Genomic DNA, 14,814 nt, shown 5'->3' with positions numbered 1-14,814 from the left:
GTGTTTTAAAAGAGTTACCAGCCTGGGAACACAGGGAAGTCCAGAGGTAAACTTTCCTATCACAAGGGACTGAGAACAAATCAAGCAGTGCAGCCTCCAAAGAAATTTAAGAGCCAGTCCTCCAAATCTCCTGCACACAGTGATTTTCAAATCCCTTCCACTGGATTTGTAGAACCTGAATGTCATTGAGAATGCTGTTTTGCTGTAGTCTGCCTTTGAGGTGTCCTAACATCTGGTCAAACTAAGTAGGAATCTCACATTCATTCCTGGGCCATCTAAGTCTCTGCTTTGATTGTAGTAATTTATTTCCAGTTTTCCTGTAACAGAGGTAAGAGATTCCTCTATTTTAGAATAAAAGCAGAGAAGAGGGACTGAGCACCCAAATTTTGTCCAAATAAATGAAAAATGAATTACGAATTCCTTTTGGGGCATTTAAAAATTTTCGCCACATGTATGATTTGTCCAAAGAGCCTGGATTCTGTACTGGCAACTGCTGCAGTGGTGCTGCATAAATAAAACACATCTTAGTCACTGTCTTTACTATAGTTACTCAGCCTGGAAAGCTGACAAATACCAACTTCAAAGACATGGCATTTCCTACAGAATCCCATGTTGAATCCAAAAGTAAGGTTCAGAAATGCATTTGGTTGCTATGAGGAAATGTTGGTAATTCCTGGATTAACGCTTTTGAATAAGCAAATGGCTAGGTAAGAAAAGAAAAGACAAAAGCAACTGAAGTTTGTGTTTCACGCTTCAAGTGAGCTGGCCAAGTGTGGCTACATTCCCTTTTAAAATCAAGTGACCACGGTGCATCTCCCAGGGTCCTGTAGTATGAATGCTAAAAGGATTAAAAGTAGCCAGGTCACACAGCTGTATTTTACTCTTTACAAGGGCCATGTTAAATCCGAGACTTTATACCCCTTGTTTACATAGATATGAGTACATAGCAGGAAATTACATAATTTGACCTGTGTCATGAAATAAAATACCCCTTTCTGTAAGGAACTGTGTTTTATCCAGTGCTTTCCTACTGAAGTCTTTTTCACTAAAAAGTAATAACATACCCCAAAAAGTTACAAAAGCAATGCAATGATAATACAAGTATTTAAGTGAAAACAGCTTTGTAATAACTGCTTGAGTATAAGTGATCTATCCACACACCCTCCTTCCTGCACATTGCAGCATTGTTTGAAGGCAAAAAAAAAGTAGGAGGATCTTTTAATACTTGCTATTACGCAGTTCTCGAAGGTGTAACAGGGTACCCAATGTAGAGTGAAAGGGAATGGAATGAACAGGGAATGGAATGAACAAGACAAATAATAAATCAGCATAAGTAGGAAACAGCTCACTAGGGTCAAAAATGAGTTAATGATTTGAAATTTTATTAACAGGTCTAAAATCTTTTAAATGCATATCAAATACCCTGTAGCCCTTTAAGACCATTCTCAGAACTCTGAAGACCAGAGATACCTGCAAAGTTCAATGCAGGGTTTACAGCAAGTTAAGCCTGCATCTTTCTGTTTAAAAACAGTGACTACCAAACATGAGGATGAGGGATTATAGCCTGGTTCAGATCACCAGTTCCAAGAAGACTGTTCTGTACCTCTTGAATCTCCTGCCCCCTCTAAAGCTTCTCAGACATTCTCCCCCAGCACCAGCCCAGCTCACCCAAAGCTCAGGCAGGCAGGTCTGGTGCTGTTGCTGCATCCATTCCGAATTCCATTTCATCATCCTTCCGATCATGGCACTGATGTGCTGTTAACATCAAGGAAAACAGCCATGTGCAAGTAATTATTTGAAACTGAATACATCTATGTTCCACAGTGTAAAACCCACTGACACACAATAGCCCCTGAGTCACCTTAGCAGCAGATGTTACAGATGGAAGACAACCATACAAGTAGTGTAGCTCATTTTCCTGCTGTTGCAGGTATCTTTTTCCTATCAGTGTGTTTGCTAAGGCGCAACGCCTTAATTTTAAGTTAATTTTAAGTATCTCAGTGAGGTCTAACGGAAGCCTTTAGGCAGTTACTCCACACTCCATCTGATGCACCAAATTAGAGAAGTCTGAAGTATTTATCAGGTCTATCTTGTAATTTCTGTGCACGTTATGACTTCATTTTGTGTTCTACAGTCTTGCAGTGTTTGTTGTAATCTTCCATGCAAGGAACAGCGTTTTTTTGCACTACACTAACATTACTATATTGTATGACAGCTCACAGAGCTTTAAGCTCTGTGGTTCCTTTTAGATCTCACTCATCTTGGCCTTTCATCTTTATTTTTGGCCTGCAGAACAAAAACATATTCCAGAAAAGTTAGTAAGGCAAATTATTCAACTTTCGTTTACATGCTACTTCATAATCTTTCTGCTTTTTCAGCTTCTTTTGGTAATAGAAATAAATTACAGCTAAAATATAGTGTTATTCTTTATCTATCTGACTTGGGGAAAAAGTGGTTAATTTGCATGGCAAAAAGAGGAAATTCTGTTCAGTGAAGCAAAAGTTACTAGAGTTAAAATTAACTGGAGGCAATACGATCCAGAATTAAGCTAGGATACTTGCTGCCACATATGAAATATGAATAGTATTCCAAATGTATTAGCATGACAGGAAAATAGGGGCATTTATCAGTCACTGGAAGGTCACTCACTACACAAACTTGGCACAGAATATGTAGAGGCAATGGGACAGAGCTGTTTAGGTTAGAAAAGATCTTTAAGATCATAAAGTCCAGTTGTTAACCCAGAATTGCCAAGTGCACCCATAGAGATGGCAGCTGAGAGGGTCACACACTGAGCCCTCATGATGACATTCACTGGAGTGTGTTGGTTAAAGGCCAGCTCAGCAGCGCGCACCACCAAGAACAGGGAGAGCCTATGCAGCCACACCAGCCCTGCCTGGCCCAGAGGTGGGCTCTTACTTCCATCACTAAGGCAGGAAAAACATACTCCTAAAAAAAGGCTGATAAACTTTCACAGTGTCAACACACAGCTGCAGAGAGAGGAAAAAAGAGGCAGCATTTTAACTAGGCAGATAAATGAGATCTCATTAGAAAATTAAATGGTGCTCCTAAAAAATACAGCTATGTCTCAGTAATGGGCACATTCCTTAATGAAGTGGACTGTGGTGTAAAACAAGCAATTTAGGGACATAAGCTTATTTGTCTGATTCAGCATCATTTGCTAAATGTCAGTGGTTTTGCCTTTTCTGTAGCCATCAGAGTGGTAACAAATCCTGCTTCCCCAGCTCCAAATAAGGCACAGATAAGGGCAGTGGGGAGGAGACTGCAGAGGGGACAGAAAAAGCTGTATTTAAACAGTTGTGTTTGCTTTTCTGTTAAAAAAAAAGTCTTGGACATCTCTTTTCTGCCAGAACACTGGTACTTTGCAAATGCTGCCAACACAAACCCTGCGAGCAAGCCAGCTGACATCAGCTGACCGAGGACATGGTGGGACATTGGACGTTTTATCCATTCCTCTTAAAACAAGCAGCCTTTTGTCTGGGGTGTTTGACCAAAACAAGCCCATGAGTAAAAGCAGGAGCCTGCCTGTGGAAGGCATGCTGAAGTCAATCGATCTAAGATACATAGCACCAGGAGTTGCATGAGCTGAGCTTAAGATCAGATGAGGTTTGCAACATTTCTCAAATAAAATGGGGCGTTTACTATACTGGATGCAATACAGGATAAGTGCATAAGGGAACATTATTCCTGTTGCTGCATGGGGCTTCATCATCAGCATTTTGTGAGAGGAACCCAACAGGACATGCAATCTGTAAGACATTTCATTGGAGATAGCCAATGCAGTCTAGCGTACACAGGTGTTGAGGAAAAGCAGGCTCCTGTCCTAGCCTAGATTAAATGAATTGGATAATTTCTGTATAGCTCAAGCAGATGATTGCTCCACAAAACTTGCTAGTGAAATTGGCTCCTTAGCTGGCAGGCAGAACAAACGTTAAGGACTGAGGCTGTGGTTGCAGTGGTTTGAGTTTTGTGCACTATCAGGTCAGAATGAACATGGTTCAGCTCAGACAAGGGACACAAAATTCTGTTTCCCAGAGTCATAGAATCATAGAATACTTAGGGTTGGAAAGGACCTCAAGATCATCCAGTTCCAACCCCCCTGCCATAGGCAGGAACACCTCACACCAAACCATCCCACCCAAGGCTTCATCCAGCCTGGCCTTGAACACTGCCAGGGATGGAGCACTCACAACCCCCCTGGGCAACCGATTCCAGTGCCTCACCACCCTAACAGGAAAGAATTTCCTCCTTATATCCAATCTAAACTTCCTCTTTAATTATTTAATTCCCCTGTCATATTAGCCGGAGTCCACAATGCAGATGTAAAGTCCATGTTTATGGACCCACTCTGGGGGTGGGCTGGTGGTGCATGGAAATGCTTAGATAAGGAGAGGCACAGTCAGGCACAAAGCCTTTTGGCACAAAAATTAACATGGCCAAATTCTGGAACAAATCATGACCAGCAGAAAGGATTTAGTGCAGATCAGTGCTCTGCATTGAGTGGCTTTGCTGTTTGCAGCCTGGCCCTGGGAGCCAGATAAAAGCTGGATGTCTTGTGTTATCTGGCCATGTCTTACGAGCCTTTTCCATGCCAGGTTCTAGCAGAGTGGGCTGAGGCCGTGGGGAGCACACATGCAAACTCATGAGCTATGCTGGCCTCACCAAAATTCTGGGTGCTGTTCTTCTGACTGTGCACACTGAGCAAGCTATTCATGCTCTAATGAAAGAGCAGCTTCTCTAGAGGCAGAGAAGGACTGAAAGCCACTGCCCTGGCAAGATGGTTTCCCAGTACCTTTCAACAGGCATATCCCATTTTCATTCGTCCCTGGGATGATGGTGGTGCCCTGGCATAGGTTGTCCAGAGAAGCAGTGGCTGCCCCATCCCTGGAAGTGTTCAAGGCCAGGTTGGATGGGGCTTGGAGCAACCTGGTCTAGTGGAAGGTGTGGGGGGTTGGAACTGGATGAGCTTTAAGGTCCCTTCAAACCCAAACCATTCTGTGATTCTATGAATTAGCACTAGTTGTTTTGCATCGTCCCTGGAGCCACACAGGCTGGATGGAGTGAGGCATATACGGCCTTTCTTGCCTAAAGGCAACATCAGCGTACAGGTTTGCCTCTTTGCTGGGGGTGGGACAAGTGTTGCACTGTGTTACACCTCCAGCCATACTTGCACCGAGGGCAGGCTAAGCCATGAGTCCTCAGACAGTATTCATGAGTGAATACTGTCTGCTCACTTAGTGATATCTCAGTCTCATCCTGCACTGAAGGTGCTGTGCAGCTTGAGAGGTGGGAAATGGAAATGCTTTTTGCCTTGATCACTGTTTAGAAATTAGGCTTAAACCCAGACTGAGCAACGTGGAGCTGCTGTACGCTGGCAGTGGAGTGGCTTTCCAGCTTGGTGAGCTCCAGGTTCTGTCTGGACTTGCTTGATGCAGGGCATGTCTCTGCAGAGGAGTGGGGGTTCCACCGCCAGCACAGACTGTGCCAGTCAAGAAAGAAGCCAAAGATGCCTGTGAAATCCCACTTAAAGGTGTGTAACCTGGGTTTAAAAAGGATATCAAGTTTGAAGCACTGGCTGGTGGCTGTCATGGTGTGTTGGTGAGGCAGCACGAGAAGGGCATAATGTCATGCATCACCTGCAGTTTACTCCCACTTTTGAAACCTGTAACCCAGCACTTCACATGACCAGCTTATTCTGCGGTTGTGTGTTAGCTATGTAAACCTCAGTGTGCTTCAGACTGGAAAAGAATATGAAACAGAACCTCTGCTTGTATTCCTTTCTTGGCAAATTTATACCTGCATCTTAACTACTACTGGTTTTGCTTCCACACTCCTGGATTCAAAAGACCCTGATCTGGGGGCATATCAGACCAAAATCTACATAGAGATGTGCTCCCATCTCTGTACAACAAACCTGTTGCACAATCAGGGCATTTCTTGGAGCACACAAAAGCTGCTGCCTTTCACACCACACAGGCAAAGACGGTTCTACTATGGGCTCAATTGCAATGCAAAAGAATTGTGTCCATGGAAATTCAAATCTTGAAAATATTCAGATCCTCACTGACATACTGCAAATATATTTGAAACATTCTTGTATCCCAGGATAAGGGCTACATAAGTAGGCTAAGCCTTTCACACTTTCTCTCTGACCGTTGGATTTATTTCCCAAACCCCATTGCATAGATATGCCCAGCAAATGTCATGGAGAGCCATTTGTGATGAAATTAAAGCTTGAACATTAAGATTCTCTCTTCCCTAAACACTGGCTTTTATTAAAGCTGGGAGTTGTTCATATTTCATCCCTTGCAGCCTCTGTAAATCCTCTGTTTGACATTTTGAATGTGCCATACAGGTTCTAATACACATCACACAAAAAGACCTATTATAAAATTCCTGAGTTTTTCTTGTTTGTGTGACAAAGGGGGAATGGCAAATCCTCCAATTGGACCAGATAATCACTCTCCTGTGAAAAGCCTACAATCCACATCTTCTGTTTTCTTCTTAGCTGAGCTTCAACTGTGTTTGGTCAATAATTTTATGTGTGAAGCCCATAAATCACCTTCCAATACACACTGGACAGTGGAGAGTCCTGGTAGATTAGACATCAGCCACAGGAGAGATCACATCACGTCCGGATCCAGGAAAGCCAAGTGCTGCTGGAACATTTCCATTTCATGTTACAGTTTTCTGAAGAGCCCTTTTTACACAGTAGGACCACTCTCTGGAGTGAAAGGTGGATGGATAAAGGTTTACAGGATCCGGTCTTCTGACATGACAGAGAGACCATGACAAATCCATCAACTGCAGTTTCACTCAGGTGACTATCACTGTACAAATATAACAAGTTCATTGCTGGAACTGAGTTATGCAACACAGAGCAGATCTAAAGAAAACTTTGTCAGCCACCTGAACATTGCTTAGGTGCAGTTTGTGCCCCAAGTCTCTGAAGTGGTTCATAGTGTGACTGCATTGGTTTCATGCAATGAGAAGCAGTCATGTGCTGTTTAGCTGGGGAGGCAGTAGAGGGGGAAGAGCCAGATATACTGAGCCTTCCTAAGGGGTTGAGAGTGTCACAGAGATATCACATTGCTTGCAAGAGCAGGAGATTCTGTCAAGAGTTGAAGTTGAGGCGGTCAATGAAGTGTATATTTTTCACTGCTATTTGTGTCTTGGGAATGAATATAACAGAAAATATGGAATTGTTCAGAGGAAGATGCTCTACAAAGGAAAAGATTAAAGAATGTACTGCCTTGGGCTGTGCACAGACTGTTAGTTTGTAGTCTGTGTTTCCATTTTAGCCTTAAAACTCAATTCAGCTAAATAAGGTGCCCCTTTAACATTTAATGGAGGCTTTATCATGGTTAAGGAGACAAGTTTCTTACAAGGTTATAAAGACAAAATGTTTTCTAATGCATGTGTTTAGGCTCTTTCAGGCTACTTTGTTGCCTTCACCTGTGTACAGACCAGGCTACCTTGGCTGATGCTTGTTTTAAGGAGGGATAAACCACAGTGGGCTGCTTTTGTACAGGTTAATTTGTACAGGTATAAAGCCGCCTTCTCTTAAGCACAAGTATTATGAAACCCACAGGAATCCATAAAGAGTGATAGGACATTTTTGTAAAATGCCAGACCTGTACATCTTCCATCTTCTGTGATTCAGGAGCAGCGTAAAAGGTCATAAACCATTCAGCTGCTGTGATTCACTGCACTGATTCATGTGCTTGGTACAAATATTCAGAGATCAAAGCAGCACCTACCCCCCCAAAGAAAGATTTTAAATGATTTTTTAATGCTTGCCATAAAGATGGACTTACAGCTAAAGCATTATTCTCCTGATTGATAGTGGATATTTTAGGTAGCAAGTCCCCTACGGTAAAGATTGATGCTTCCTTTAAGAATCATATGGTGTGGTACCTAAAGCAATGTACTCTGCAGATGTGTTTCCTCCCTGACCTAGCCTGAACATGAGACACTGATCACACAGGGGTTTTCTAGGCAGAAGTTTACAGGGAGTTAAAAAAGAATGGGAACTTCTTCCCTGTGAAGGAATCTGGAAGCTCCCCTAAACTGTTTTGTATTAACTTTGCAGTGGATGAAGGTGTTAAACTGGCATGTGTCTATTGATGGGGAAGTGATCCTTTCAAGTTCTCTGCTTCATCCCCACTTGTGGAATTTGTTGTGCCAGTGGGACGAGGCTGGCTATAAAACCCCAGCATCCCGCTCAGGCAGCCTGCCACCACATCTCTGCTGAGACATCCCCCCCTTCATCTCTGCTGGGCAGGCAGCTCTTCGCTGACAGAGGAGGATGGATGTGAGGTTCACCCAGATGCTCTGCTTGCTCTGCCTGGTCATTACAGTCCGAGCATTTACCCAGGAAGGGTTCAAGGAGGTGTTGCTGAAGCAGCTGGGGCTCTCTGAGGTCCCTACACTTCATAGGAGAGACTTGGTGGATCTGGTTATCCCAGACCATGTGAGGAACAAATACATCTCCATGCTGAAGCGGCAAAGGGTGAAGCGCCGAGCTTTGCCGAGCCTGGCTGGCATCCTCAGGGGGATCCCTGGCAACGCAGGTAATGTTTCTGCTGTCACTGTTGGGAGCTTGGGAAGCATTGTACAGTTGCCACGGGATGCAACAGGATGGGCACAGGTAAACCCACAGAGGGAATGAAGTTTGGGTCTGGCTCCAAACCTGAGCTGGGTAGAAGAGGGGCAAGTAACACGCATGAGTAAGACCTTGCACCTGGAGAGCAGGTCCCACTTACAAGGGGCAGGCTGCTGCTGGGGCTTAGTAAAAGGGAAAAGCTTTGGTACCCAGGTAACATTTTGAGCAGGTGGAAAAGTGATGTTAAAAAAAAATCAGTACAAAGTGCAGATCTGGCAGTTTTTGTGTCAAAAGTCTAGAAAGTCCTCTGATAAGAATCACATCTCTTTGAGGATTTTGAGGATTTCATTCTCCCCTGTATTTTTGATTTGTTTTTGTTTGCCTGTGAAGAATATCAAGGAGGAAATCAGCTCTGCAGGCACCATGGGGTTTGTACAAGGACACTTGTTTCACTTCCAAAAGGCATACATAGCACCCTGGGCAGCAAGTGAAAACACTTTTTCATTGCAAGTGGGGCGATTTCCTGCTCTTATGCCCAGTGCCGGCACAATGTGATGTGCACCTTTTGGGGTTTGCTCAGTTTGGCGTCAAATGATATAGGAGATTTCTTTCCTTCAGATTACAGAGGCTCAGACATAGAAGAATTAGGGCATTTGCAAGACATTGATTTAAGTATGCATTAGAAAAGGTGTGTTTAGTGGCTGTCTCTGCCACAAGGGCTGATGTGGAAGCCTGGAAAGAGTGTGTTGTGATGATAATAGTGGATGAAGTGTGGGGGCTTTGCTCACTGGGATGGCAATGACAGGCTGTCTGTTATGTTCCTTGGCAGGAGAAGCCATCTACTCTGACACCACCACACGCCAGAACCTGATCTTTGACATGGAGGGCAGAATACCTGAAAACAGTGAAGTGACAATGGCTGAGCTGAAACTTTTCAAAAAGCCTCTGGACAGAGCAAACCTGCCTGCCAGGCAGTCTCACAGGCCCATCTCCAATGCCAGAGTCAGCGTGTACTGGGTGCAGCGGCAGCGCAATGGCACCAACAGGACCTCCCTGATAGACTCCAGGTAAGAAAAGGACCTCTCCTGAAGGCAGGACTCTAGTTACAGGGTATGGGTCCTCTGGGCTGGGTTTGGTTGTCATATGTTTGTGCCTCTGGTCAGTCTGATGGGGTTACATCTGTAGAATCAGGCTCTATAGCCTCTAAACCCAGAATGAGTTTATAAGAGCAGATATTAGGTTGAGACTGCAATGTATGATGATTCATTGAAATGATCTATGTCTGTGTCAAACAACGCCAGGTACTGCCAGATCTTCCCCTTCAAAACACTCCACCTGGTTCACTTCTGTCTCATTCTAACTCACAGAGGCAGCTGATATGCTTTCAATTGGCCATCTCATTGCCTGGTTTAAATAAGTAAACTATGCAAAAAGCATCTGATTCTGTAGCCTTGAGCTCTGTGGAAGTTTTACAACCCTTGAAGGCAGAATTAGACATCAAACCAATTTTCTGGGTGGGTAGAAACTTACGGCCCTGATGCAGCTAGGACAGGAGCAGAGGGGAATACTGTGCTGTTTACCAGCCTCACTAATACTGAGGCTGCATGTAACCCTGCACTGCCATATTCTGTATGAGCACGAAATAATACCTTAACATGAGCACGCACAGAGAGTTTTATTTGGCCCTTCAGCGTCTGTTAGATCCCCATGCTCCTTTCTGAGGTGTGTGTTAATTGCTGTTGTGTTCATCAGAGTGCTCAGCAAAAATTACCATGTAATCAGGGCATGTGACAATCTATGGGGAGCAAATTATTCTGCTGCAGTGACAGTGCTGCAAGCCCAGGCTTTGTGTGATGGGCTTTTCTCTAATGCCAAGCCCTTGTCGTGCAGGCTGGTTCCTATACGTGAGTCAGGCTGGAAGAACTTTGATGTGACACAGGCCGTGCATTACTGGCAGCGAAACAAGAGGCGGGAGCCAATGTTCCTGGAGGTCTGGATTGAGGGAGAAAGGGTAGGCAGCTATGCCTCAGAAATGGCCAAAGCCGTGCATTTCACCTCTCAGGACCCCAGGGATAAAGCCTTAAGCAAACCTGAACTGGTGCTTTACACCCTCGACTTGGAAGACTATGGGTACGTATGAAAGGTAAATCTGTACTGCCTCTGGTATAAGAGTGCCCCTGAATTATTGTGCTAACAAAAGGTGTGCAGCTCTCGCCCTCACAAGTAAACTGGAGGAGTTAGAGAGGTGCTGCTGAATCGCACCTCTCCTCTTCCCATATTTGTTGCCTGCCTATTCAAATGAAACCCCATCGCGGCCCCAGTTTCACGTGGCAGGGTGCTATTAACAAGGATGATTATTTCTCTCACATCCCGCTTTCCAGTTACAGCATCAGTTCTTGTTTCTCCCTTGGCACACAGGGGCCCTGGGGACTGCAGGGAGGAGGCAGTGAAGGGGAAATCCACCTGCTGCCGGCAGAAGCACTATGTGAATTTCCGTGAGCTCCCCTGGGCGCAGCACTGGGTCATCGAGCCGGCAGGATACCAGGCTTACCGGTGCTCAGGGGGCTGCCTGCGGGCCCCCAGCGCCCTGCACCGCTTCGGCTATGGGGAGCGTGCCTGTGCCGAGGTGGAGAGCTCCCCACTGCCCATGATGCTGCTGGTCAAGAGGGGCAACCGCACAGAGATTGAGGCGGCCGAGTTTCCCAACATGATCATCGAGAAGTGCGGCTGTGTGACGGATGGCATGGCACTGGTGTGAGGTGTGAGGCCAGCCAGGGTGCTACCCAGGCCCTGGCTCCTCACAGCCCTTCCCAAAGACACCCCAGGCTGCAGCCATGCAGTGATAAAGGTGCTGGGGGGACCCCCACATACCTGTGTGCAAGGGGCAGCATGCGCCCCACTACCCTGCAGAGAGCTTGCACTTAAAGCCGCTGTCCATATAGATGGGCTCAGAAGAGCATTCATCTTCATGTATAACTATGGTACCTATAGAGCCTAATGTTTCTTAGGAACCTCTTGGTGCTAGCCAAATTTCACCGAATTTGATGGACCTGCATCCAATGTATTTCAATATCCAATGTTTACAAATATGTAAAGGGTAGGTGCCAGGATGATGGAGCTAGGCTTTTTTCAGTGATATCCAGTGATAGGACAAGGGGCAATGGGTGTAAACTGGAGCATAGGAAGTTCCACGTTAACATCAGGAAGAACTTCTTTACTGTAAGAGTGACAGAGCACTGGAACAGGTTGCCCAGGGGGGTTGTGGAGTCTCCTACACTGGAGATATTCAAGGCCCGCCTGGACAAGTTCCTGTGTGATGTACTGTAGGTTACCCTGCTCTTGCAGGGGGGTTGGACTAGATGATCTTTTTAGGTCCCTTCCAACCCTTGGGATTCTGTGATTCTGTGATTCTGTATTTCAGTCCCTACCCTGGAGTATTGCAAGCAGCTACAGGCAAAGAAGGAATGATCATCACCAGATAGATAGAGAAGTAATACGTGGGTTCAGCTTTTCATTGTTAGACTCCTGGTTTTGGTCCTTGTCTGTCCAAGTCATGTTTATGATGAACCGGAGAGCAGAAGCACTTACGTGTATATATTGTATACACACACACATGTACATATATATAGTATATGAATATATGTATGCATTGTCTGCATACATATTGGATATATACATATTGTCTACATACATACATGTACATAAAATATTGTCTAGAGCTCAAAAGAACATAGATATGCACGTATGTATCATATGCATGTATACATGTAGATAAAATATTACCTGGAACACAAAGGATCATATTTTTGGCCCCTGCTCCATGTGCTTGGGAGAGTTTCAAACAGAATTTAGAGTTCTGAAGTCAGTGGGAATATTAGGACTTGGTTGGTCACACAAGTAACAGTTTGTAGAATCATAGAAGCAGTTGGGTTGGAAAAGACCTTTAAGATCATCAAGTCAACCATTACCCCAGGAAATCAGACCTTTATTTTTCTTGTTGTGTCTTGCAGTTGTTTCAATTTAGGGATATTTTTGTGTGCTTACAAACTCAAGGCAACAATAAACTACAATTATTAAAGTAGCCATGCGGTTTCTTACATTTATTCTTAGTTATTAAAGTGGAGGGGAAGAAAGTCTGTCATGTTCCTGAATGCACCCCGGTGCCCAGCTCGTGTGCAGGTACACACAGGAACAGCTCTTCTTGGTTGCCTGTGTGATCCTGCCCACTTCTGGCAAAGCTCATGTACCCAGGCAGAGACTGGCACTTGGCTGGATCTGCAGGTGCAGCAGAGCCCACACCACCTGAGCTGCTGCAGAGGTTAAGCCAAGGCTTTCTTAAAGAGAAAACCTAGAAACATACTAGTGTGTGGTGTCCCGGCCCGTGGCAGGGGGCTGGAACTTGATGATCTTAAGGTCCTTCCAACCCAACCCATTCTATGATTCTGACAGACAGGAAAGGATGCTCTGGGTGTGAGCTGCAGCAGTGCAGTGCCAGAGCCTGCAGGCAGTCACCTGGAGCTGTTCTGCAGGAAGAGATTAGCTGCTCATGCTCCTCCCTTCCCAGGTGAAGTGCTTTAACCCTGACCATTCCTTACGGAATGACATTTGACCAGCACATCTGCTGGAAAGAAGCAGTGACAATGGGGTTTGAACTGTACCGAACTGTTGGCCCAGGTGTCACCAGTGATAATGATTTCCATACTTTGTGTCAGACTTCTCAGTAGGCAAGTGGCTCTGGGGGTGAAGAGGTCACTGCTGTCCATCTCTGCAGGATGTGGTCCCCGAGGCCCTGACTGAACCTGAGGGGAGGACTCTGAAATGAGTTTGTCTGACTGGACAGGGTGGCCATGGGCCATGGGCTAGGTGAAGAGAGACCTGTTGGACTGCGGTGGCTTTGAGTCTCTCCTCGGAAAGGCTGGATGTCAAGTGTCCCTGCTGCCCTGCAGGACCCTGGTCACCCAGCATCCCTGCAACCACCATCACCTTGGCCTGTTGGTAGGCAGGCACCTTCCACTTGTGTAAATGTCTGGGGCAAAAGAAGAACTTTAAGGGGAGAGAAGGTGGCAGAAGCACAGACTCACCAGTCACGAGCGCTGGGCTACAGCACCATGGGTTACTGGAATCAGAACTGGGCGAGCCAGATTGATCCCGGGCCATTTCCTTCTCATGACTATGTAGCATCTATCTTAATGGCATTGGCATTCAGTCCCAGTTCCTCTCCTGGAACAGGGCATAGCCTGAAGGCCATGAGCTCAGATATCTTTTGAAGAACAAAGCCGGTGATTTACCAGCACTGCTCCTGGGGAAGAAAGTGTTTGAACTGGTTCCTGCCTGCGAATTAAGAGCATTAACCCTGGCTGCCCTCCAGCACTTGGACTCCAGACATCACCCCCCAGGCCTGGGAACAATCCCATCCAGTGCAGTCGGCACCAGGCTGCAGGGAGCAGAGCACTGCACCAGGGATGGACAGTGGGACCGGAGGGGTGGACAAGGACTGAGCCCTCTTCTTCTGCCCTCCACGAGGATTCTGCACCATATCTGGCTCCCCTTGCTTTACTTCTGGCTCCCTTTTGCTCTGCTGTCCTGTGGACACAAGGTACCTAAAAGCGAGCAGTGGGTCTGTGTGAATGTGGGTGATGTGGGGCGCTGGGGAGGGGGATGCAGTGGCAGAGGAGACCCACTGTTACTCTGGGGCCCCATCCAGGACCATGAGGCTGGTGGTAAGCACAGATCAGAGGCCTGGGGAGGAGATGATTTATAGAGAGCTATAAGCATAGATAGCCTGGGTGGCTGCACTCCAGGCTGGGCATCACTAACACCCATGCCCAGGGTGTGGGGAAGACTCCAGAGATTTCTACAGCACAACCCCCTCAGCAGGATGCTGCGGGTGCAGCACTGCCACCCAGGCACCAGCCCGTGCTGTGGGAAATTCTCTCTTGTCACCTTCCATCCCGGCTGCGTTTGCTGTGATACTTTCTGCGTGCTCCTCACTGCTTTTGTATCGGTACAACCTGTCACGCGTACAGAGGCTGTGGAGCTGTCATGTCATCCTTTCCATCTGAGCAGCACCCCAGTCTGTGAGGAAAGGCAGAACATCTTATGTACCTGGCAGCAGCATGGTTCAGCATTAACATCTATGCTGTGCTGTAACATAGAATCATAGAATGGTTTGGGTTGGAAGGGACCTA

General features: G+C 46.0%; 1 protein-coding gene across 1 annotated transcript; it reads left to right on the top strand.

The window, feature by feature from the left end:
* Positions 1-8,156: 8,156 nt before the first annotated feature.
* LOC136014778 (left-right determination factor 2-like) lies at positions 8,157-11,689 on the top strand. Its single transcript, XM_065679770.1, has 4 exons — positions 8,157-8,594; positions 9,456-9,693; positions 10,517-10,756; positions 11,045-11,689. Exons 1-4 carry the CDS (start codon positions 8,330-8,332, stop codon positions 11,382-11,384), a joined length of 1,083 nt encoding a protein of 360 aa, XP_065535842.1. The 5' UTR covers positions 8,157-8,329; the 3' UTR covers positions 11,385-11,689.
* The last annotated feature ends 3,125 nt before the right edge of the window (positions 11,690-14,814 follow it).

The sequence above is a fragment of the Lathamus discolor genome, chromosome 5 (genome assembly GCF_037157495.1).
Source record: "Lathamus discolor isolate bLatDis1 chromosome 5, bLatDis1.hap1, whole genome shotgun sequence".
NCBI lineage: Eukaryota > Metazoa > Chordata > Aves > Psittaciformes > Psittacidae > Lathamus > Lathamus discolor.
The sequence above is the reverse complement of the archived record's forward strand: the minus strand, read 5'-3'. Positions and strand labels throughout refer to the sequence as shown.